Genomic DNA, 23,104 nt, shown 5'->3' on the forward strand with positions numbered 1-23,104 from the left:
TTACCAGGCACTGACCAAATTGGTCACTTTCCCTGGATCTTCAGGCTTGTGGGTTGGTTACCACATTGGATTGTCTTGCTCAGATCATTGAAAGGCAATGGAGGCAAGAACTGCTCTACAGTAGCCCCAGAATTGGATATTCAAAACCATCCTTGATGTTTTAATGACATAACACCTAAGCAGCTAATTACTATCAGTGTTGATTTACTAATGTGTTAAGTGCATGGCACAATTGCTGATTTTCCCCAAAGCTTATCGCACATATAAAGAAAGTAGGGAGCATGTCACTGAACCCACCAACAATTCTCCTGCTAAGAAAATGGTGAATAGAAGAGGGCAAATCTGTCAACATACATCTTTCCCTTTTCACATCAACATCATGCAAGGCTGTGGCTTTTGTTAGACGCAAGTAAATCTAGCAGGGAGAAGCAGCAAAGAGCAGGTGGTATACTGTTCCACGGCAGACACTCAGCACATGCAGATTAGTAAGGACGGCAGGTTATCATAGCTGGGCAGGCTAGGGCAGGGCATGGCTCAGAGAAGGTTAGGAAGAAGAGACATTAGATCATTAACAGGTGGCCCCCAGACAAGCAGTAAAATCATGCAGGGAAACAGAAAGAGGCAGAGGGGCAGGGAGATGAATGAATCATTCCTTTTATTTTCATTTAGAAATGTGCCAAAGTCAGTGTCTTTTCTAGTGTTATGATTTTCTAAATCTAATTGGTCTGCCAGTTTTTTAAATAAATTGTAACAAATAAAAGAACAACGCGAGTCCTGAGTGTAATTCAGATGTAGGTGAAGGCATACAGGGGATTAAAAGTCTGAGTGAGCCTGAGTGTAATTCAGATGTAGGTGAAGGCATACAGGGGATTAAAAGTCTGAGTGAGCCTGAGTGTAATTCAGATGTAGGTGAAGGCATACAGGGGATTAAAAGTCTGAGTGAGCCTGAGTGTAATTCAGATGTAGGTGAAGGCATACAGGGGATTAAAAGTCTGAGTGAGCCTGAGTGTAATTCAGATGTAGGTGAAGGCATACAGGGGATTAAAAGTCTGAGTGAGCCTGAGTGTAATTCAGATGTAGGTGAAGTCATACAGGGGATTAAAAGTCTGCATATGTCAAGCAAGATATCTTGACAGTCCAATAAGACATATGCATAATTCTCCCTAAGTAGAACATATGTTCATTTAAGTATTTTTTTTAAATGCAGTTGCATAATAAGCATGGCCACAGAGACAGAGGGAGAATGTAACTTTAGCTTGGCTATCCAGTTTCACCACATGCTTCGAAAACCGAAGTAGAGTTCATTCTCAAAGGTCAAGCAAATTAGGCCAGAGTCCGGAATAGGTTCATGCCCCTGAAGTGCTCCTCTATGGTGAATACAGACACAGAAAGTGACAATTCTAACTAACACTCAGAGGTTTTGGACAAGTACCAATATAACAATACATTTTATCTAGTTCGTCAGTAAAAAAAAAAAAACATTAAAATAAAGACAAAACAAATTAAAACTGGAATCAACTGCACCTTTAATAACATACTATCGAAATGTTACAAAAGGCAGATAAAAAAGGTACAATTGTATTTAAAATTTAAAATTAAAAAAACATTGTGACATCATGGTATTTAATAATACTGTCAGTTAAACTCGTGTTTTAATTCTTGTTATAAGCCATCCATAGTATCTCGCTAGGCTATCTGTGCTGATTACAGAAGACTTTCTAGCCAGTGACTCCAGAAACATATTTAACCTACACATCTTTGTTAACAAGGCTAATTGTCGGCAAACAGCTGTGAGCATCCTTTGAGCAGGGTGATCACAGAGCAGTGTGTATACAGCCTCCAGAACAAGGCAGGACATGGGACAGTACAGAGAAGAGTGCATGGCTTTGAACACAGGGAAAATTAAATCACTGGTACGTCGAAACAGTATTTTGTCACTCGCCAATGCAACATCAATCTGTCAAAGGACAGTAAAGAGTTCCTATATGCATAGCTTTTAAAAGAGGCAACCACTGGCAGTGTATAGTTTAACAATGCTAACAAGGTCATGACATGAAATAAACAGCTAAAAGCTAATACAAGTACAGCAAAACCTGAAAAAAAGCATTTTTTCTTTCTCAAATAAAAACACACCATTGGCAAGTTAAAATGTAACAATTTCGCAGGGAGTAGCCTATCTCAGCGATAACTTAAATTTTTAATTTTTTAAAAATTGTTCCTGTGAAGGTACAAGGCCAAAATGTGCTAAAAACCTGAATAACTGTCCAATAGACAGATAGACATACATTTCCTATTGGTAAAACCTCTACCTCCAAATACAAGTTTGCATGCATGTGCTGGTGTGGCAGCCAACTCACTGAATATTCCTATGTTTATCTGACTGTGCAGCTGTGATGGGATTGGTTGGTAGGGGACTGGGATTGGTTAGAAGTGATGCAACAGAAGACAGTGAGTTAACTACTAACTCATGGTGGTATAGTAGTACAGTAGTAGTAACGCTGGGGAGGCAGGGAGGCAGGGAGGCAGGGAGAAAGTGTGAGAGGGGAGAGCCCATTGCAAACAGCCGGAGGACAAAAGGCACTGAGGAGGAGACAGACAGGAACAGGAAACCCCGGACAGGAAGAGCATCATCAATGAGTCAATAGCTTAAGCCGCGTGATCCAACTGACCAGTAGCGAGGGCTCTGCAGGGGGGCGTTTGGAGGCGGGGGCTACGGGGGTCTTTTTGCTGCCCAGGTCATGGTCCTGGTAGGGGATGGTGGCGCTGTTGTGGAGGTCCTGGTTGGCATAGTAGCGGCTGCCCCTGATGTGGTCCACCCCTCGGACCAGCTGCTTTTCCCCCACTGGCCTGTACGGCGGCGCCACTGATGGGACCTCCTCAGCAATGGTGGGGATCCGCTCGTTGCTCAGGTATCTGTACAGGAGATCCTCGCCTGGAGGGGAAATGCACATCTTTAGTACAATTATCTTACAAAAAAAAGTAATACTTTGTACAAATGCACGTTATTGGGTATATCTTCAGTAGGCCTTAAATGTATTATAGAGAAGCACTGTCCCATTAAAAGAGGAGGATTCTGGATCTCTACAGCATGTGTTGGCTGTGGACGAGAATTGCACAGGCATCTCAGCCAATTAAAACATTCACCCACTCCTCTACCATTGTAGTATAATTGGGTCTCCAGCAGAGAGACAGTTTGAAAGCTCTGTCTGTGCATTCATAGCCATGTGTCTGTTCTCTCCAAGGAGACCAGAGGATGAGGAACTGATCGTGTAGGTGTAAATTCTATTTACTCCAATCCAGGCAAGAGCTAGAGTATGGCTCTCAGTTGACACTAATCACATGGTTCATTCATTGGTAAGTTAAGCAGAGCTACCATGCCTCCAAGGTCATTGGAGGGGTGAATTCTACAATTTGTTCTCATGTATTTAGCTGTTGAAGGTGTGAACTGGATAATCTGATTTAGGTTGTGGTTAATTAGATTTCTGGTGGTTAAGTTGTTGTTCTGCAGTAACTCAGAAGATGGGTCTATGGTGTGTGTTTGTTACCTTTCCGGCCTTGTGTCCAGGGCTTAGCATAGGTGTCTGCCACTCCAAGACAGGTGTCCACTGGCATGGAGAGGGGGCGGGGCTTACCTAAGCAGAAATACAAAAAGTTTGAATATTTTGGTTCACTGGTTTGAATATTGCCTTGAATTCTATAACAAGTGGGCCTTGTGCGTGTGTGTGTGTGTGTGGTTACTGTGGGGTAGGATACTACTAACCACGAGACGAGTTGATGCGTTCTCTCATCCTGGGCTGAATTACATTGGCCTCGATAGGGTAGGCCACGCCCATCTTCTCGTAGTCTGCGATGGTGAAGCGTTTTCGACTCTCCAGGTCCAGGAAGGAGTTGGGCGACTCTGAACCCTTTGGTCTGATCTTACTGATGCTCGAGTACGAGCTGATCTTACCCTCTCTGTGGACAGAAAATACTGATTAGCATCAATGTCCCATTTCATATAGGTGAGAGCACAAGGAAGGAGATGAAGAAAAAAAAAGAATCAGTCAAATTTGCTTTATGCTTTTGCTCAGTCCCTAACTAAAGTTGCTGTGGATATGAGAGTCCACTAAAAGGCAAAATAAATATGATTCACTATCTGGTAAACATGGTGAATGCAGCAACAGCCTGGTCACTGGCATACATGGACAGAGAGGGAGGGAGAGATACAGCGAGAGAGGGAGGGTGTCTGAGGAGGCAGATGAAACAGAGAGGCTGTTGCATAAGGTCTGTCTGTGGCGTGAGCGGAGCTGGATGGAGACGGCACAAATTAATGTGCTCTGCTGTGGGGGTTTATAGGCAAGAGGAGAGTGGCGAATGATCAGGGGGCTGAACCACTCATTATCCAGACTTCAAAGCCAGGAGCATGGAGCTGGAGAATGAGTGTAGGCTGTCTGTGGGCGCACGGCTCCCTCAATGCAGGGTAACAGGGGGCCCACACAGACCCCTGACTCACCCTGTAGCATAGGGCCAGAACACAGCAAATTCTAAACCTATAACTTGAGCCTAAGGTTTTTCCTGGTAACCCTCCTGAGCATAGTGTACTTACAGGGGTACACATCGTGGGGTGTAGGGTACTGAGGGGGGAAGGGGAATGTACAGGTCTAGGATGGCTGGTTTCTCCTTGGTGGAGCTGTCTGTGGAACAGCCTGGAGACTGGGTTTTGTTCAGGGAAGGGGTGCTCTGAGAAATAAAAAAAATAAAAAAATGTCAGAAAAATGCTCCCCTCATAGGACCTATTATAATTGACGGTGGGCAAACAGCCGACAGCCTAGCTACATCAAATGGATAAATGTCTTAGGTGTCTACTATAGAAATCTAAACATAACTTGTTGGCATGGAAGAGTGTTTCCCCATTTGTCACATCCTATAGTCTACTCTAGCCGATGACTTTTGTCTTTTCAAACTTCCAACATTCATCACGATAACAGATGGTTGATAACCTAAAGTCTCTTCTGCTGTATTTACAAACCCTAACAAAGTCATTCTAAACACTACTTGTTAGGAAGGAGCTGGATTATCCTACATACGACAGGTCACTGACTAGGTATCCCCCTTCCCCTTATTATATTTGCCTATGGCTCTTTAAATCTATACAACCCTATTTAGAGAATCAAACCACGTTTTATTGGTCACGTACACACATTTAGCAGATGTTATTGCGGGTGTAGCTAAATGCTTGTGTTCCTAGCTCCAACAGTGCAGTAGTATCTAATGAATGGAAGGATTTTGAGGATAATTCAAAATAGCTGCAGCAACAGTTTTAAGAAACCATACTATTCTACCACAGCTTATGGCGCTATTTTAAAACCACACTACTTGGTAAATTGACCATGTTCAGTTTCACTCTGCATCAAACAAAGTAAATACTGGTACGTCTACGCTCACCTCCTCCCCTATTACCAGGATACCTGTAGAACCCAGTGTCACTCCTGAATCACTGTGTGTGATCCACCATTGTTTAACACACCGACGCCTATCTCTTATCATTAAACCCCAGATGTCGTGCTTTGATTCCTGACACCCTGTTCAAACACGGTGGTGGACAAGTCCAGAGTGATCTGGTATCTTGGTGATGAAAGGTTCTTTGTTCAGTGAAACCATCTATGGTCTGACATTATGTGAACTGATTTTCCCAAGGTAGAAGCAGCCTCCAGAGGCATAACGAGGCAGTGCCAGGACCAGAGCGCAGGTTTGGTTACAACAACCTATTGTTCCCTTTGGAGCCCCAGTTACTGCAGTCATGGCTCAGGTGCATTGCTGTGGCTAAGAGCTTAGCCAGATCCTAATTGTCCCCATATGAGAAAAGTGGTGAATTGGATTACCATTACATAACTTTATTAACACAGGATTTGTTTGGACCCTCAGAGACTTGATTCTCCGCTAACGCAAACCTTTGGGGATTGAACGTTCTCAAAAGAGGGTGTACCCAAGCCCTTTGTGAGCTGAATCACTGAGCGACCTATTGAAATACTTGTCATCCATGGAGACTGGCTGACTAGCCCCATCAATGAAGGCCATACTGAGGATTCCCACCCTACTGCTGGATGTTGATCTGATTATACGCACACACCTACACAAACCACTTCCAAAGCAGCTATATTCTCCACTGAAGGAGATGCTATCTCCTGTCTCTGCAGACTGACTCACAGACTGCTGGCTGCCACTACTGATGACCCAGTCTGAGTGACATCGTCACCAGTGTGTGAGTACAGTAGCTGTTGTTTTATTTGGATGCCATCACTGAATGGAGAACAGCTCTGCATTGTCCTCAGCCCTGCAGCTTCCGGGATATTTTCCTCCAACTCTCAAGCTGGTTCCTACACTTGTCTAGGCTTGTTACACTCAAACATTTCTTCCATACTCCATCATGAGTCACATCCAACAAAAGGTAATATGAACAATAACCTAAACACTGCCTTGGTAAGAACACCAGAGTAAAAGATTAAGGGGTTTGGAGTTGGCACCTGCGCCATGGGCGGTTTCCAGCGCATGTTCTTGAGAGGGGCAGGTGTGAACCCGCAGGTGCCTGTAGGTCTCTTCTTCAGCAGCAGGACTACACCTTTAGGGTCCTCTCTCAGCTTCCCCACCAGGTTCTTCAGCTGCCAGCCCACCTGAGACAAGGCACAGCAGCACAGATCGATCAGTGTCAGGACATCATAGCGGAGGACAACAGAAAGAGGCACAGCAAGAAACTAGGCGGAGACTTCCCCCTGTGACATCATTATGTCACACTGTAGTCAGGTCGACTGCAAGGAGCACATTCCAACTGCTGGAACCTTTCTCTGTGACAGGTTTCAGAGGAAACAGGTGCCTGGCGCTCACCACTGTCTGCTGGTTGACCTGGATCACCTCATCACCTCCATGGATCTTCCTGGTCATGTCTGCCGGGGACTGACAACACAGAGAGGAGAGGACAGGATTAGTATACAAACCCCCCTAGCTCAGAGACAACGCCTTCATGTAGTATTAGCCCCTGGATAACTCCACCTTCATCTGTTCGCTTTGTCATCAGAAGTGCCATGTATGGGCTTGTTATGAAACAGACCACTTAATAAGCCCCTGAGGAAATATACGTTTTACATAACTCTGACTAAACAACACAAACGCCCTCTTTATGAATACGTCGTCACATTATGCATGTGAATGTCAAAGGAATGAATGAGTCATATGATGAGTTAAGGTTTGATTCATCCTTAACGACTGGGGGCATGATAATTAGGCTGTAATAGCACTGCTGCCAACGTTCCTCTGAAGGAGGATGCTTTACTGTTAAAAGTTTGTGATTCTTAAATGGATGATGAAGACAGGAACAGCTATATTATTTAACCTCTTAACGCCTCCCTCTCTCCACTGCTTGGTAAGGAACACATTTACACTGTTATCCTAGTTCAGTGGTAAACAGCAATGCCCTTGAGCACCATCAGAATGGGGGGGGGGGGGCAGGTTGGGTTGGAAAGAAGATGTACTGTTTGAAGCCCAACCTTAACTTTCTCCCCATCAGAACTTGGCTACTATTGTTTATGCATAACATTAAGAGTTTCTATACCAACAGGATGTATATTGAACCATGAGAAGTGGATAAGACCGACAAAAAGGTGCACACATTTAGACTAACTGAACAAAAGCAGCAAGGTGCGTTCACTAGGATGGTTTTCGCCAAGATCTACTCATTTGTTCCTCTGTGGCCACCATACTTACATGCTCTGTGGTTCCCGTGATGACATGAAGTCCATCATAGGTGGATTTGATGTACATACCCTGTAGGAATATGAACATAAGGAACATGAATTTCTGAGACAGTTTGAACTTGTGAGAAAGTTGAGGTGCACTACATAAATGTAGCTTGTAATTCAGTGGGTTTGGGGTTAAACTGGAAACTCCCATGCAGCATTCCTCACCAGTCCCTCCCCAGGCTTGATGTTGTTGAGCTGAACTTCATCCAAGCATGCTGATTGGCTCATCAGAGGGTCAGAGGTTGTTCTCATGGTCTGGTCACAGATGCTGTTCAGAACCTTGGACTGTAATGAGAGAGGGGGAAGGAAACCCCTTTAAGCAAGACAGGAAAACCAAACAAACAACCCAAAGAATGAAAACAAAATATCATGGAACTTCATGAATACACCTCATCAAATTAATTTAATTTAAGTTTTATTGTCAAACAGTGACCGTGTGCTTTTATGACTGCTGTGATTACATGGCCAGTCCAGTAATTTAATGTCCTGTCACGTGATTATGTAGCTACCGCCTGTCACCAGAGGTGTTATTGACTGCATTCAGTCAGTGTTAGAGAGGTGGCGGTCTGGTGACGAGAGGCCCTGTCCTTCAGCAGCAAGTCTCTGGGGAAATTATCACCCTCCCCAGGGAAGAGGGGCTGAGGGGGAGAGGAGGGGGGTGAGTGTCATAAATGCCCCCCCCCCACCACCACCCCTTCTAGGTCATTATGGACAATCACACCACTTTGTCATCATTAGTGGGGGCATTTTAGTGACGCTCAGAGAATAAAGAGCTTTTTCTTCTCAGGCGAGTAACAAGCATCATGTCTGAACACTCACAACAACACAGTTGTGCCTCTACATACAGACATGGACAGTCAAACGTTAAATCAAACTTATTTTAGCTCTAATTGAATTGTCGGTTGACCACAGAAGTCTATAACCAGATCACTTGACAGGAATTTGTAAAGAAACAAGAAATGACTGAAATGCTACTATTCACCATTGATTGGGACCAGGCTGTAACTAGAACAGTTTTTCCGGGATAGTTCATTGAACAACAAGTTTGGCATGGAGAAGACTCTAAACAGTGTAGACAGAAGTCTAGCTATTTTGTGTGTCTGCAGCAGAGTTCATCAAGGGTGTCAGAGGGGGACCTCCCGAGTAGTGCAGTGGTCTAAGGCACTGCATCGCAGCGCTTGAGGCATCACTACAGACCTGGGTTCGATTCCAGGCTGTGTCACAGCTGGCTGTGGTCGGGAGACCCATGAAGCGACGCACAATTGGCCCAACATCGTCAGGGTTAGGAGAGGGTTTGACCGGATGGGATTTCCTTATCCCACCGCGCTCTAGCGACTCCTTGTGGTGGGCTGGGCACCTGCAAGCCGACTTCCCTCGCCAGCTGGATGGTGTTTCCTCCAACACATTGGTGCGGCTGGCTTCCGGGTTAAGCAAACAGTGTGTCAAGAAGCAGTGTGGCTTGGCAGGGTCATGTTTCGATCGCCGCCTTTCCCGAGTCTGTAGGGGAGTTGTAGCGATGGGACAAGACTAACTACCAATTGGATATCACGAAATTGTGGAGAAAACGGGGTAAAAGTACCAAACAAAAATGATTACATTAAGGTTGCCAGAGGGAAGAAGTCCAGTGTCAGCTCAGAGTCTGGAGAGTGTCGGGGACAGGAAACTGATTGATGGCCAGGGTGCATTTTACACACCTCTTTTACCAAAGTGCAATAGCCCCTGCCTATACTATTAACACTGAGGGAGACTGCCCTGTAAGCATGTCACCTAATCTCCATGTAACGGAGCTCCGTCTCCCCAAAGGTTCAAACTGACTTTCCCGGAGTGCTACCATAGAAAGCGGGAATGTGGAAACAACAAAGAGGGGAGATGTACTTACAACATCCAGGATCTTTTCCTCCATCTCGTAAACAGTGCAGTCCTGTGGAGGAGGAGAGACATGTTAGCCGGGCTGCATCTCAATGCTCCACGTCAAAACACAGGAAGAGGTTATTTGACAGCAAATAAAGTAAATAAAAACCATGTATAAGGGATAGGCAAATATGTGATCAAATATTCAGATATACACTATATACAGTTTAAGTCGGGAGTTTACATACACCTTTGCCAAATACATTTAAACTCAAGTTTTTCACAATTCCTGACATTTAATTCTAGGACAAATTCCCTGTCTTAGGTCAGTTAGGATCACCACTTTACATTTAGAATGTGAAATGTCAGAATAATATTAGAGAGAAAATGATTTATTTCAGCTTTTATTTATTTAATTTCTTTTCACAGAAGTTTACAACACTCAATTAGTATTTAGTTAAATGTTTTGGGTAGCCTTCCTCAAGCTTCCCACAATAATTTTAATTCATTTCATTCCTCCTGACAGAACTGGTGTAACTAAGTCAGGTGTGTAGGCCTCCTTGCTCACTCACGCTTTTTCAGTTCTGCCCACAAATTATCTAGAGGATAATTGTGATGGCCACTCCAATACCTTGGCTTTGTTGTCCTTAAGCCATTTTGCCACAACTTTGGAAGTATTCTTGGGGTCATTGTCCATTTGGAAGACCCATTTGCGACCAAGCTTCAACTTCCTGACCGATATCTTGAGATATTGAAGCAACATCTCCACATCATTTCCCTACCTCATGATGCCATCTATTTTGTGAAGTGCACCAGTCTCTCCTGCAGCAAAGCACCCCCACAACATGATGCTGCGACCCACGTGCATCACGGTTGGGATGGTGTTCTTCAGGCTTGCAAGCCACCCCCCCTCTTTTTCCCCTCCAAACATAATAAAGGTCATTATTGCCAAACAGTTATATTTTTGTTTCATCAGGCCAGGGGACATTTCTCAAAAGGTATGATCTTTGCCCCCATGTACAGCAGCAAACCGTAGTCTAGCTTTGTTATGGCAGTTTTAGAGCAGTGGCTTCTTCCTTGCTGAGCAGTCTTTCAGGTTACGTCGATATAGGACTCATTTTACTGTGGATAGAGATACTTTTGTACCAGTTTCCTTTGCTGTTGTTCTGGGATTGATTTGCATTCTTCGTACCAAAGTATGTTCATCTCTAGGAGAAAGAATGAGTCTCCTTCCTGAGCTGTATGACGGCTGCGTGGTCTCATGGTGTTCAAACTTGCGTACTATTGTTTGTACAGATGAACGTGGTACCTTCAGGCATTTGGAAATTGCTCCCAAGGATAAACCAGACTTGTGGAGGTGCCCATTTTTTTTCTGGGGCCTTGGCTGATATCTTTTGATTTTCCCATAATGTCAAGCAAAGGAGGCACGGAGTTTGAAGGCAGGCCTTGAAATACGTCCACAGGTACACCTCCAATTGACTCAAATGATGTCAATTACCCTATCAGAAGCTTCTAAAGCCATGACATAATTTTCAGGAATTTCCCAAGCTGTTTAAAGGCACAGTCAACTTAGTGTATGTAAACTTCTGACCCACTGGAATTGTGATACAGTAAATTATAAGTGCAATAATCTGTCAACAATTGTTGGAAAAATTACTTGTGTGATGCGCCAAGTAGATGTCCTAACCCACTTGCCAAAACTATAGTTTGTTAACAAGAAATTTGTCGAGTGGTTGAAAAACGAGTTAACGACTCCAACCTAAGTGTATGTTTATTTTTATGTATTTTACCTATTTTACTAGGCAAGTCAGTTAAGAACAAATTCTTATTTTCAATGACGGCCTAGGAACAATGGATTAACTGCCTTGTTCAGGGGCAGAACGACAGATTTTTACCTTGTCAGCTAGGGGGTTCAATCTTGCAACCTTTCGGTTACTAGTCCAACGCTCTAACCACTAGGCTACCTGCCGTAAACTGTAAACTTCAATTGTATACACAAAAGTATGTGGACACCCCTTCAAAATTGTGGATTCGGCATTGTCAGCCACACCCATTGCTGGCAGGTGTATAAATTCTAGCACACAGCCATGCAATCTCCATAGACAAACATTGGCAGTAGAATGGCCATATTGAAGAGCTTAGTGACTTTCAACATGGCACCGTCATAGGGAACCGTCATAGGACACCAACTTTCCAACAAGTCAGTGCATCAAATTTCTGCTCCGGTCAACTGTAAGTGCTGTTATTATGAAGTGGAAACATCTAGGAGCAACAACGGCTCAGCCGCGCTGTGGTATGCCACACAAGCTCACAGAACGGGACCACCGTTTGTCCTCGATTGCAACACTCACTACAGAGTTTCAAACTGCCTCTGGAAGCAACGTCAGCACAATAACTGTTCGTCTGGAGCTTCATGAAATGGGCTTCCATGACCGAGCAGCCGCACACAAGCTCGCCGCCATTTGACTCTGGAGCAGTTGAAACACTTTCTCTGGAGTGATGAATCACTCTTCACCATCTGGCAGTCCGACGGACGAATCTGTGTTTGGCGGATACCAGGAGAACGCTACCTGCCCTAATGCAGTGCCAACTGTAAAGTTTGGGGGAGGAGGAATAAAGGTCTGGGGCTGTTTTTCATGGTTTAAAAGCTACAGCATACAATGGCATTTCTAGACAATTATGTTCCTCCAACTTCGTGGCAACATCTTGGAGAAGGCCCTTTCCTGTTTAAGCATGACATTGCCCCAGTGCACAAAGCGTGGTCCATACAGAAATGGTTTGTAGAGATCGGTGTGAAAGCACTTGACTGGCCTGCACAGAGCCCAGACCTCAACCCCATCGAACACCTTTGGGGTGAATTGGAACGTCAATTGCGATCTAGGCCTAATTGCCCAACATCAGTGCCCGACCTCACTAATACTCGTGGCTGAATGGAAGCAAATCCCAGCAGCAACATTCCAACATCTAGTGGAAAGTCTTCACAGAAGAGTGGATGGAGGCTGTTCCAGTAGCAAAGGGGGTGGGGAAGGGGGTAGGGGGGACCAACTCCATATTAATGCCCATGTTTTTTGGAATGAGATGTTTGATGAGCATACCTTTGGTCATATAGTGTATCGGACTGTGGGAGATGGACAAGGCCTAAAATAAACAGCTTTCTGAATCAAATTACATCTCTATAGAAACTTGGGGACAATATAATTGCAGAACTTGTAGTGGGGTTTCAGTGTAAATAAAGGAACCTTACATCTAGAAAGCACAACTTGGTACATTGTAAGAATCATATCCTCTAACTTCAAGGTGACCAACAACCCACACTCACCCCACTTTTTACTTTTTTTTTTTAATGGGGAATATTACTTTGGACACTTCAGTAAACAAAATACTGTTTAGCACTGGGTTCACATGTATTTGATAGATAGGCAAGACTCCTGCAATTACAATAAAGAAACAGTAGCTGCTGTGTGACTACCAGGGGGGGGGTGGAGAAGTTGGTAACATCCTATAGTAACTGCTGTGTCATCCACAGACAGAAGCCCCTCGGCCCTGGCCCTCTCCCAGTGTCCCCCTTCCCCAGACTGCAGCTGGGCCTGCCTGGGCTCACAGCTGAATTAAGAGCCACCTAAGACAGCTGGAGGACTTGGGGCCTGTGGTCCGGTGGTGAAAGGACCCCCGGTTATGGCTGGTCAGAGGGGGCCACTGTTGCTTAGACACTGCTGTGAACCCCCCCCCCCCCCCCCCGGCTATGGTATGGCCTCTACGCATATCCCAAAAGGCAAGAGGAAGCCGTCCTTAAACTCACAGGTGAAATGGCTCTGCCATTACAGAGGCGGAGGCGGAGTTGGGAAATTATGGAGTTAGACAGGTCAGTATCTTGTATTGTATTGAGGCGTCACTGCCATTGTGTTGCTCAATGTCAACAAACAAGAACATGAGGAGCCAGGATTTGTAAACTAGCAGTAAGGTTATTGTGTGTGTGTGGACATATATTGTCCATAAATGCAGCTCTGCTGTTCTTCAGAAATCCTTTGTGCAGAGAACGTATGGGGGACGACCGAGAATTTCCATATTCCCCTACCTTGCACATTCCTGTGGCCCAAGGGGGAGGAGTATCTGTCTGCAAATACACTTGGCTTGTCAGACCATTGTTGTATTTGAATGGACAAGATTTGCTAGCTTATCTGTGAAAACCATGAAGGCTGCCGATAGAAGAGCACTGGTTTGTCCTTTAGCGCAATGAGTTTTTCCAGCAGTCTTTCTCTCTAGAATCGTCTTATGATCTGCACTGAGCTGAGTGGTTTCTTTTGGGATACTGATGCACATACAATAAGTCAAAAGTTTGGACACACCGACTCATTCAAGGGTTTTTCTTTATTTTTAAAATGCTCTACATTGTAGAATAATAGTGAAGACATCGAAACTGCGAAAATAACACATGGAATCATTTCGTAACTAAAAAATTGTTAGCCACCCTTTGCCTTGGTAACAGCCTTGCACACTCTTGGCATTCTCTCAAACAACTTCATGAGGTAGTCAACTGGAATGCATTTCAATTAACAGCTGTGTCTTGTTAAAAGTTAACTTGTGGAATTTTTCCCTTCTTAATGCATTTGAGCCAATCAGTTGTGTTGTGACAAGTTAAGGGGGTATACAGAAGATTGCCACTTTTACCAAATAGGGCTAACTGCCAGAACAAACATGGAGGGAAAACTAATAAGCATAAAATACCAACATAGGTTTCAGTTTTGGTACCAAAACACGCTTCCCCCTCAATTACTTTCCAACGTGGCCAAGGACGTGTGATGGTTTTGGAAATAATTTGGCATGACTTCCATCACAAACCAGTACATATTTTTGCCATGAATAGGTCTATATTTGGATGACTACATCAAGTTGAAATGCACTCTACATGTCAAGATGGATATGCTAAAAAGACAAATTTATTGGATTTGAGGTCAAAAACATTGACTAAACAGTATCATAATATGCCACGGATTTGATTTGTATAAACTGTGCCAAAGTGAATCACATGCAGACTGTTTTATATCAAAAGCAGAAAATTATTGCATAATATGAATGTAATATTCTTGGACATAATCTTTCAGATCTGTGTTTTTTTACATAATCGCTTGGAAGATCTGTGGAACACAAAATCATCTCGTATCTGCATCAAACACAGAACTGAAGCAGTCGTCATACATATGCCAGATTGAAACCAAGACCAGAGGGAAAGACTGAGGAAACGTTCTCTGGGTATACCAGCGTGTCCTCAGCCTCCTCACGCCCTGGCTGTCCTCCCACAGCAGACTAGGATCAGATGACTCCCCAGACGGCCCTGCAGCCTTTCATCTGTAACCAGAGATTTGTCCAGCCGAGAGATGAAGTGGCAAAAAGAGAAGACTGCTGGTACAACATTCCAACATGGAGCCATTCATACAGCTGACCAGACTGGACTGTTGTACAGGATCTTACAGAACATGATATCAAAACACCATGAGGACTCAGACCTGCCCTCCAGACTTCCCTTTCCTCCCACAATATCTCTCCACCTCATCACTTAGTGTTTGACCAGACTGCCGTCATGCAGGAAGACAGAGCAAGCTCTCACCTCACGGGTCAGATGAGATGGCTGCATGTTCGCTGTTTTATTGGGGTGCTCTATTGTGCGTGTATACATAGGGTTCATTCAGCCAGCAGGACATAAATTGTCCATCCTGAAAGCCCCGTTCTTGGTGGAGGTTCATGAAAAGGTCATGTCACCTCATGAAGCCCGCCCACACCATAAAAATCACAGTGATTACTCCCCCACAGCGCGTTTGGGAGAGTTCAAGAGTGTCTAAAGCCTATGTGAGATACACTGGTCCATGCATTGGAGGTAACCTCCTGCATGTGTCTGTGACAGGATAATGTAGCCCCTGGGTGAACTGTAGAGATATCCACCTGGGCCTCTCGCACAGCTGAGTGCCATGGAGGCCAAGGAGTCTCCTACAGTACAGCACAGCAAAGCTGCAACAAAAACCCTTCACTTCAAACGCCTCCGTGGGAAATGTCTCCCCTCAGTTCCCCCTCTCCTCCTCCACACCCAGGGTGAGACCCAAAACCGTAAATCACCGGGCCGCTGAAATCCCAGACATCGGTGAGGCAATCGGCACTCTGGGAATGGAAATTACTCGATGCAATAACCCTTCAAAAGCGGCACCTGCAGTCTCAACAGCCATTTTCACTACGTGTATAAAATGTAAACGCCTGTTAATCAATTGTTGAGATACCCTGGGGAAAGAAACTGTCAAAAAGAAGCTTGGCACTGTGCTACTCTGTTGGGTCTTTATTAACTAACCCCTTTCATTTTCTTTCAGAGCATGCATGCATGCATACATGCATGCATGCATGCATGCATACATGCATATGCATGCATACATGCATACATGCATACATGCATACATGCATACATGCATACATGCATACATGCATACATGCATACATGCATACATACATACATACATACATACATACATACATACATACATACATACATACATACATACATACATACATAACCAGTTTGGAAAACAACCTGGAAATATTCATTCTATAAATCTGATATAAATAGACCCTTAGCAATCTGACAGCCTGTGGCCAAATCAAACACATTTAACCTAGAAGGATGTTTGCTGATTTGCTACTTTTTAAAAGGAGGTAAACATCTAATATGTGGCAGTGAAGGAGAGCACCGTACCACTACCCCACCGTGCATTAATCCTCCACAGGATGAACACACAGATAGTATGCTCTCCCGCTGGGGGGGAACTGGAACCACATGGCCAGGGGAATAATGCCGCCTAAGGAATGTTGGCAGATGCTTTTTAAAGAGCACCAGAGGTTTTTATGAAACTGTAAACGCAGAGGCTGCGATTGCTGTTAAACACCACCACGGTTGGGGGTCTCCTCATTAGCTAACCTGTACTGTGTTCTGACAGGCTACTGGCTTCAGGCTGATGTCATATCACAGCCCCCACTCTCCCCAGTTCCCATAGCCCCCTGCTCATTTACTTAATTCTACATGTGTATGCCTACAGGCTAGTCTGCCTTGAGTGGAAAGAGGTAAGAGGTGGTTTTTCAGGGTAGAGCTTCACGTGCACTGTTGTGAGTGAGTGAGTGAGTGAGTGAGTGAGTGAGTGAGTGAGTGAGTGAGTGAGTGAGTGAGTAGACCTGTTGAACTGTGGTGGTGAGGTCCAGACACAGCTGAATGATCTTATTCTTGGTGGTGGTGAAGTCACTGATCCCAGTCAGGGGCGTACTGCAACGAGAGAGAAGATTAAAAGGCCATTTTGGCATGACATCCTCAGGTCATGTCCCTGACAGCACTGAGATACAGTAGTTGTCAGGAGAGCTTGATAAGGGGGTAAATCTTACAGTGGGACAACAGAGTGACATAGAGCCACCTCAAGGATGCAGTTCATAGGAAAAGAACAGTACTGGTGAACCTTTAGTCACATTATATACATTTTGGATCTGGAAACAAACCTCAGCAGAAGAAAATAAAATAAGGTCAACATGTTAACATGACTACTACTACTTTCAGAAAATACTGCCTTTGGTTAAATTAACTGACAGTGATCTTGAAAACAAATGCTATGAAAAGAATGTGCATCTGTATGGCTAGATTTATTCTGAAATCTCATCTGGATATTCTCTGGACAATGACTAGACAGCGGTAGAGGAAACCACCAGACTTGTACTCCTTTTCCCTCATATGTCCTCAAACCTGAGAGAGAAGAGCTGCGTTTCTGGTGTAGTCTGTAGAGGCCGAGGAAAACCAATGCCTGTAATGTGTAGTGTAGCAGCGTATTGTCGTCATTAGGGGATTCAGTGAGCTCAATGATGCCTATGCGTAGGGAACACTAACGTTACAGCTAACCCCAATGGCAGTCCGTGGGCTAGAATATATAGAGCAGATTTTATGTAGCTAGGACTATCGTTACCATGGAGGTTAGGTCTTACCTGTCCAGCCAGGCCAGGAGGCTCTTGGCTGCTCCGATGAGCTCCACTACAGAGGTTAGGAAGTTATTGGGAGGTTTCCGGGAAGTGCTGCCGTCGTACGTCGGGCTCTTCCTGTGGTCTGACGTGGACATGTGCAGGCCGTTGGTGGCCGCTCTCATCCTCACCACCAGATCCTTTAGGTTGTCGGTCTCCACTCCATAGTTCTGAGAGGGGAAGAGAGGAGAGAAGAGTTTGAGAGGTTATCATTTTAGTCATATAAGAAAGTGTACAGTATGTTACAGTGATCACAGTGAATGTCAATCAATCAATCAATCAATCGTCATAGCAGCCACATTCTTGATCGGAACAGAGTTTCCAGATTTTTATGGCTCGATTTCATTTCACAGACAAACATGTTGTTTCCTGCAGAGTAAATGTGGGTTATTAATTGTAATTCTATATGACACACATGATTTAAAAGAAGCCATGTCTCACTCGGCACCTCTGGGGTGAAATTCCCCTGCATTCTTCATGTCCATCTCTGGCTCAACCCTCGGGAAGGAGGGAGGCGTCACCCCAGATTCCCACACCTGATTCCCATATAGCAGGCAAAGTTTGCATTCCTGTGCCAGGCCATTTCCTCCTTGCGCAATCCACGAATTTACAGACCCTTCACACGGTCAAAAGGAAGAGGCTTCAGAGGTCATGAGCAGCAGACAGACAACGTGTAGTGTACTGTATTGTAGGCCTACTGCTGCTGTGATCAGACTCTTAACAGAAAGGCGTGGTGCATCGGAGGGCAGAAGCGCAAGTGAAGGCATAAAGCGTGAGGGCAGAAGAGTAAGCCCGGCCCCAGATCTATATACTGTTCATTCATATTGCCCTTACAACCCTGACTTGCTCCAGGAAAAGTGATTAGGCAAATGATTGACAGACACACCCAACCTAGTTTTCACTTCAACTGTGTAGAAAGAGATTTTAGCTTTCAGAGATATCGACCCTGAAAATACCAAGCTGATATAATGGGTACTATTTGCCAAAGAAATACCTTATTTGAGGCAATTTTATGCCCTGTACCTGCCCTCATGTGGCCCTAAAGACAGTCATAGCGAGCGTTCAAACAACAAACCAAACAAGAATCCAACAAAAATATATATTTTTAATCTTTTTATTTTATTTTTTACACTCCAGATATCAACTTATACAAACAAACAACAACTTACAGACACAAACAAGGACTACATCTCATCTGCCAAACTCGCATGCTCACACCCCCATCCCTAGTACCTGCATTAAATTGTACCAATTTGTTTTTCTTCAGTCACCCTTGCTGTTTCAATACTAAAACATGAACCATTTTTCCATGTCAATGATGGTGGATTGACTGACTTCCAAGATTTTTCAAGATGAGTGATAAGAGAATTGTCCAGCCCATTGGGAAACTAACTACACCCCCATATGCCATGTCTTAAAATATGCAGAGATGGATTAAAAAGTACATTTACATTGTAATACTTCTGACAGCCAACTTTCTAGCTATGCCCACAATTTCCGGACTTTATAGCATTCCCAGAAAGCATGGATTATTGAGTTATTCATTTGTTTTACACTTAAGTCATAACTCTGCAGTTGTGCTGTAGAATTTTTGCATTTTTTATGTTGTACAATACATTTCATACATGAGTTTATACTGGATTAAGCAAATTCCCCTCCATCTTGTGCCAACATCAGGTATACTGTTTAGAATTAATAACTAGAACTAAATACTTTGTAGATAACTAGCTGGCCATGAGCTTTTTTTCTCCATAACCAAAACATGACTTTCTATTTTTAGCTGGTGTGGGAATCAATACACAAGCAGTATATCAAACTGGGGTAATGTTTTCGGTTACACTGGCAAGCATAAGAATCTTATTTTAATTATAAATCTGATTATTTCACATGGAGATGTGGGAAGCTAAAAAGGCTAGCCAGACTGCCAGCGAGCCAGACTGCCAGCGAGCCAGACTGCCAGCGAGCCAGACTGCCAGCGAGCCAGACTGCCCGCGAGCCAGACTGCCCGCGAGCCAGACTGCCCGCGAGCCAGACTGCCCGCGAGCCAGACTGCCCGCGAGCCAGACTGCCAGCGAGCCAGACTGCCCGCGAGCCAGACTGCCAGCGAGCCAGACTGCCAGCGAGCCAGACTGCCAGCGAGCCAGACTGCCAGCGAGCCAGACTGCCAGCGAGCCAGACTGCCAGCGAGCCAGACTGCCAGCGAGCCACTTCAGTAGCAAGGGAAGGTGACCCTTCTTTGCTTTCACAAAATGAAAATAACATTTCTTTTTTTACAACTTTGCTATCGCCCCCTTGTGGATGGGAGTGGGACTGGCAAGGATATCATGTTATCAACTGTGTAATCAAAAATCCCATTCCACCCGCATGCAGGTAGATCAAAGGAGTGAAGCTTGTAGTAACCTTAACCAGGGCCAGAATACCGCATTTGGGCCCCCAAATTTGAAGTTTTATGCTATTCTACACATTTTGTCATGAGGCTAAGATAAAATGTTGCAGAGCAATTCTACACTTTTTGCCATGATGCAGATTTGTTGAGGTTTTACAGCTCATTTTATGCTTTTGTTCACATTTTGTCATTAAGCCGAGAGAATTGTGCAGATTTAAAGCTAATTTCCTGCAATTCTACAAAGTTTGTAATTATATACTAACTATGTTATCAAATAAAATTTTATTACAACAGTGAAATGCTTACTTACAAGCCCCTAACTGACAGTGCAGTTTAAAAAAAATACAGATAAGAATAAGAGATTAAAGTAACAAGTAATTAAAGAGCAGCAGTAAAAAAAATAACAATATATACAGGGGGGTGCCGGTACAGAGTCAATGTGCGGGGCCCTGGTTAGTTTAGGAAGTAAATTTAGGTAGAGTTAATTAAGGTGACTATCCATAGATGACAGCAGAGAGTGGTAGTGGTGTGGAGAGTGGGGGGAGGCAATGTGAATCATCTGGGTAGCCATTTGACTAGATGTTCAGGAGTCTTATGGCTTGGGGGTAGAAGCTGTTAAGAAGCCTCTTGGACCTAGACTTGGCACTCTGGTACTGCTTGCGGTGCGGTAGCAGAGAGAACAGTCCATGGCTAGGGTGGCTGGAGTCTGACAATTTTCAGGGCCTTCCTGACACCGCTTGGTATAGAGGTCCTGGATGGTAGGAAGCTTGGCCCCAGTGATGTACTGGGCCGTTCGCGCTAGCCTCTATAGTGCCTTGGGGTCGGAGGCCGAGCAGTTGCCACACCAGGCAGTGATGCAACCAGTCAGGATGCTCTCGATGGTGCAGCTTTAGAACCTTTTGAGGATCTGAGGACCCACGCAGAATCTTTTCAGTCTCCTGGAGGGGAATAGGTTTTGTCATGCCCTGCTTCACGACTGTCATGGTGTGCTTGGACCATGTTAGTTTGTTGGTGATGTGGACACCAAGGAACTTTAAGCTCTCAACCTGCTCCACTGCAGCCCCGTTAATGAGAATGGAGCCGTGCTCTGTCCTCTTTTTCCTGTAGTCCACAATCATCTCCTTTGTCTTGATCACGTTGAGGGAGAGGTTGTTGTCCTGGCACCACACGGCCCAGTCTCTGACCTCCTCCCTATAGGCTGTCTCATTGTTGTCGGTGATCAGGCCTACCACTGTTGTGTCATTGGCAAATGTAATGATGGTGTTGGAGTCGTGCCTGGCCGTGCAGTCATGAGGGGGCTGAGCACGCACCCTTGAGGGGCCCCTGTGTTGAGGATCGGCGTGGCGGATGTGTTGTTACCTACCCTTACCACTTGGGGGCGGCCCGCAGGAAGTCCAGGATCCATTTTTTATTTTTATTTCACCTTTATTTAACCAGGTAGGCTAGTTGAGAACAAGTTCTCATTTACAACTGGGACCTGGCCAAGAAAAAGCAAAGCAGTGCGACACAAACAACAGAGTTACACATGGAATAAACAAGCGTATAGTCAATAACACAATAGAAAGAAAGTCTATATACAGTGTGTGCAAATGGAGTGAGGTGGTAGGCAATAAATAGGCCATAGTAGCGAAGTAATTACAATTTAGCAACTTAACACTGGAGTGATAGATGTGCAAGTAGAAATACTGGTGCGCAAGAGCAGAAAAATAAATAAAAATAATATGGGGATGAGATGGGTAGATTGGATGGGCTATTTACAGATGGGCTATGTACAGCTGCAGCGATGGGTTAGCTGCTCAGATAGCTGATGTTTAAAGTTAGTGAGGGAAATAAGTCATCAGCCTCAGCGATTTTTGCAATTCGTTCCAGTCATTGGTAGCAGAGAACTGGAAGAAAAGGAGGCCAAATGAGGTGTTGGCTTTGTGGATGACCAGTGAGATATACCTGCTGGAGTGCACGCTACGGGTGGGTGTTGTTATCCTGACCAGTGAGCTAAGATAAGGCGAAGCTTTACCTAGCAAAGACTTATAAATGACCTGGAGCCAGTGGGTTTGGCGACAAATATGTAGCCAGGGCCAGCCGATTAGAGCATAGAGGTCGCAGTGGTGGGTGGTATATGGGGCTTTGGTGACAAAACAGATGGCACTGTGATAGCAAACTGGATGCAGTCTGATTAGAGTGTTGGAGGCTATTTTGTAAATGACATCGCCAAAGTCGAGGATCGGTAGGATAGTCAGTTTTACTAGGGTATGTTTGGCGACGTGAGTGAAGAAGCTAAGTTGCGGAATTGAGAGCCGATTCTAGATTTAATTTTGGAATGGAGGTGTTTAATATGAGTCTGGAAGGAGAGTTTACAGTCTAGCCAGACACCTAGGTATTTGTAATTGTCCACATATGCTAAGTCAGAACCGTCCAGAGTAGTGATGCTAGTCGGGCGGGCGTGGGCAGCGAACGGTTGAAAAGCATGCATTTAGTTTCAGAGGGGGGTGTTCAGTCCCAGGGTCCTTAGCTTATTGATGAGCTTTGAGTGCACTATGGTGTTGAACGCTGAGCTGTAGTCAATGAATAGCATTCTCACATAAGTGTTCCTTCTGTCCAGGTGGGAAAGGGCAGTGTGGAGTGCAATAGAGACTGCATCTGTGGATCTGTTGGGGCGGTAATGCAAATTGGAGTGGGTCTAGGGTTTCTGGCATGATGGTGTTGATGCGAGTCAGCCTTTCAAAGCACTTCGTGGCTACAGACGTGAGTGCTATGGGTCGGAAGTCATTTAGGTAGGTTACCTTCGTGTTCTTGGGCACAGGCACTATGGCAGTCTGCTGAAAACATGTTGGTATTACAGACTCAGACAGGGAGAGGTTGAAAATGTTAGTGAAGACACTTGCTAGTTGGTCAGCAAAGGCTGATGTATATTGACCTGTCTTAAAGGCCTTACTGACATCGGCTGCAGAGAGCGTGATCAGTCTTCCGGTACAGCTGGTGCTTTCATGCATGTTTCAGTGTTATTTGCCTTGAAGAAAGTATAGAAGCAGTTTAGCTCATCCGGTAGGCTCGTGTCACTGGGCAG

At 44.7% G+C, this 23,104-nt stretch overlaps 1 protein-coding gene across 1 annotated transcript in view; it reads right to left on the reverse strand.

The window, feature by feature from the left end:
- Window positions 1-636: 636 nt before the first annotated feature.
- Window positions 637-23,104, reverse strand: part of LOC124046354 (connector enhancer of kinase suppressor of ras 3-like) — a 60,287-nt gene continuing 37,819 nt past the window's right edge. The window contains exons 3-13 of the mRNA XM_046366656.1: window positions 17,622-17,824; window positions 16,830-16,917; window positions 9,652-9,693; window positions 7,938-8,057; window positions 7,738-7,797; window positions 6,862-6,930; window positions 6,504-6,650; window positions 4,586-4,719; window positions 3,761-3,954; window positions 3,546-3,632; window positions 637-2,932 (exon numbers count right to left, since the gene is read on the reverse strand). Of these exons, the coding sequence (XP_046222612.1) occupies window positions 2,631-2,932; window positions 3,546-3,632; window positions 3,761-3,954; window positions 4,586-4,719; window positions 6,504-6,650; window positions 6,862-6,930; window positions 7,738-7,797; window positions 7,938-8,057; window positions 9,652-9,693; window positions 16,830-16,917; window positions 17,622-17,824 (1,446 nt within the window). The 3' untranslated portion in view covers window positions 637-2,630. The remainder of the gene's footprint in view (window positions 2,933-3,545; window positions 3,633-3,760; window positions 3,955-4,585; window positions 4,720-6,503; window positions 6,651-6,861; window positions 6,931-7,737; window positions 7,798-7,937; window positions 8,058-9,651; window positions 9,694-16,829; window positions 16,918-17,621; window positions 17,825-23,104) is intronic.

Source organism: Oncorhynchus gorbuscha, linkage group LG10 (genome assembly GCF_021184085.1).
Source record: "Oncorhynchus gorbuscha isolate QuinsamMale2020 ecotype Even-year linkage group LG10, OgorEven_v1.0, whole genome shotgun sequence".
Lineage (NCBI taxonomy): Eukaryota > Metazoa > Chordata > Actinopteri > Salmoniformes > Salmonidae > Oncorhynchus > Oncorhynchus gorbuscha.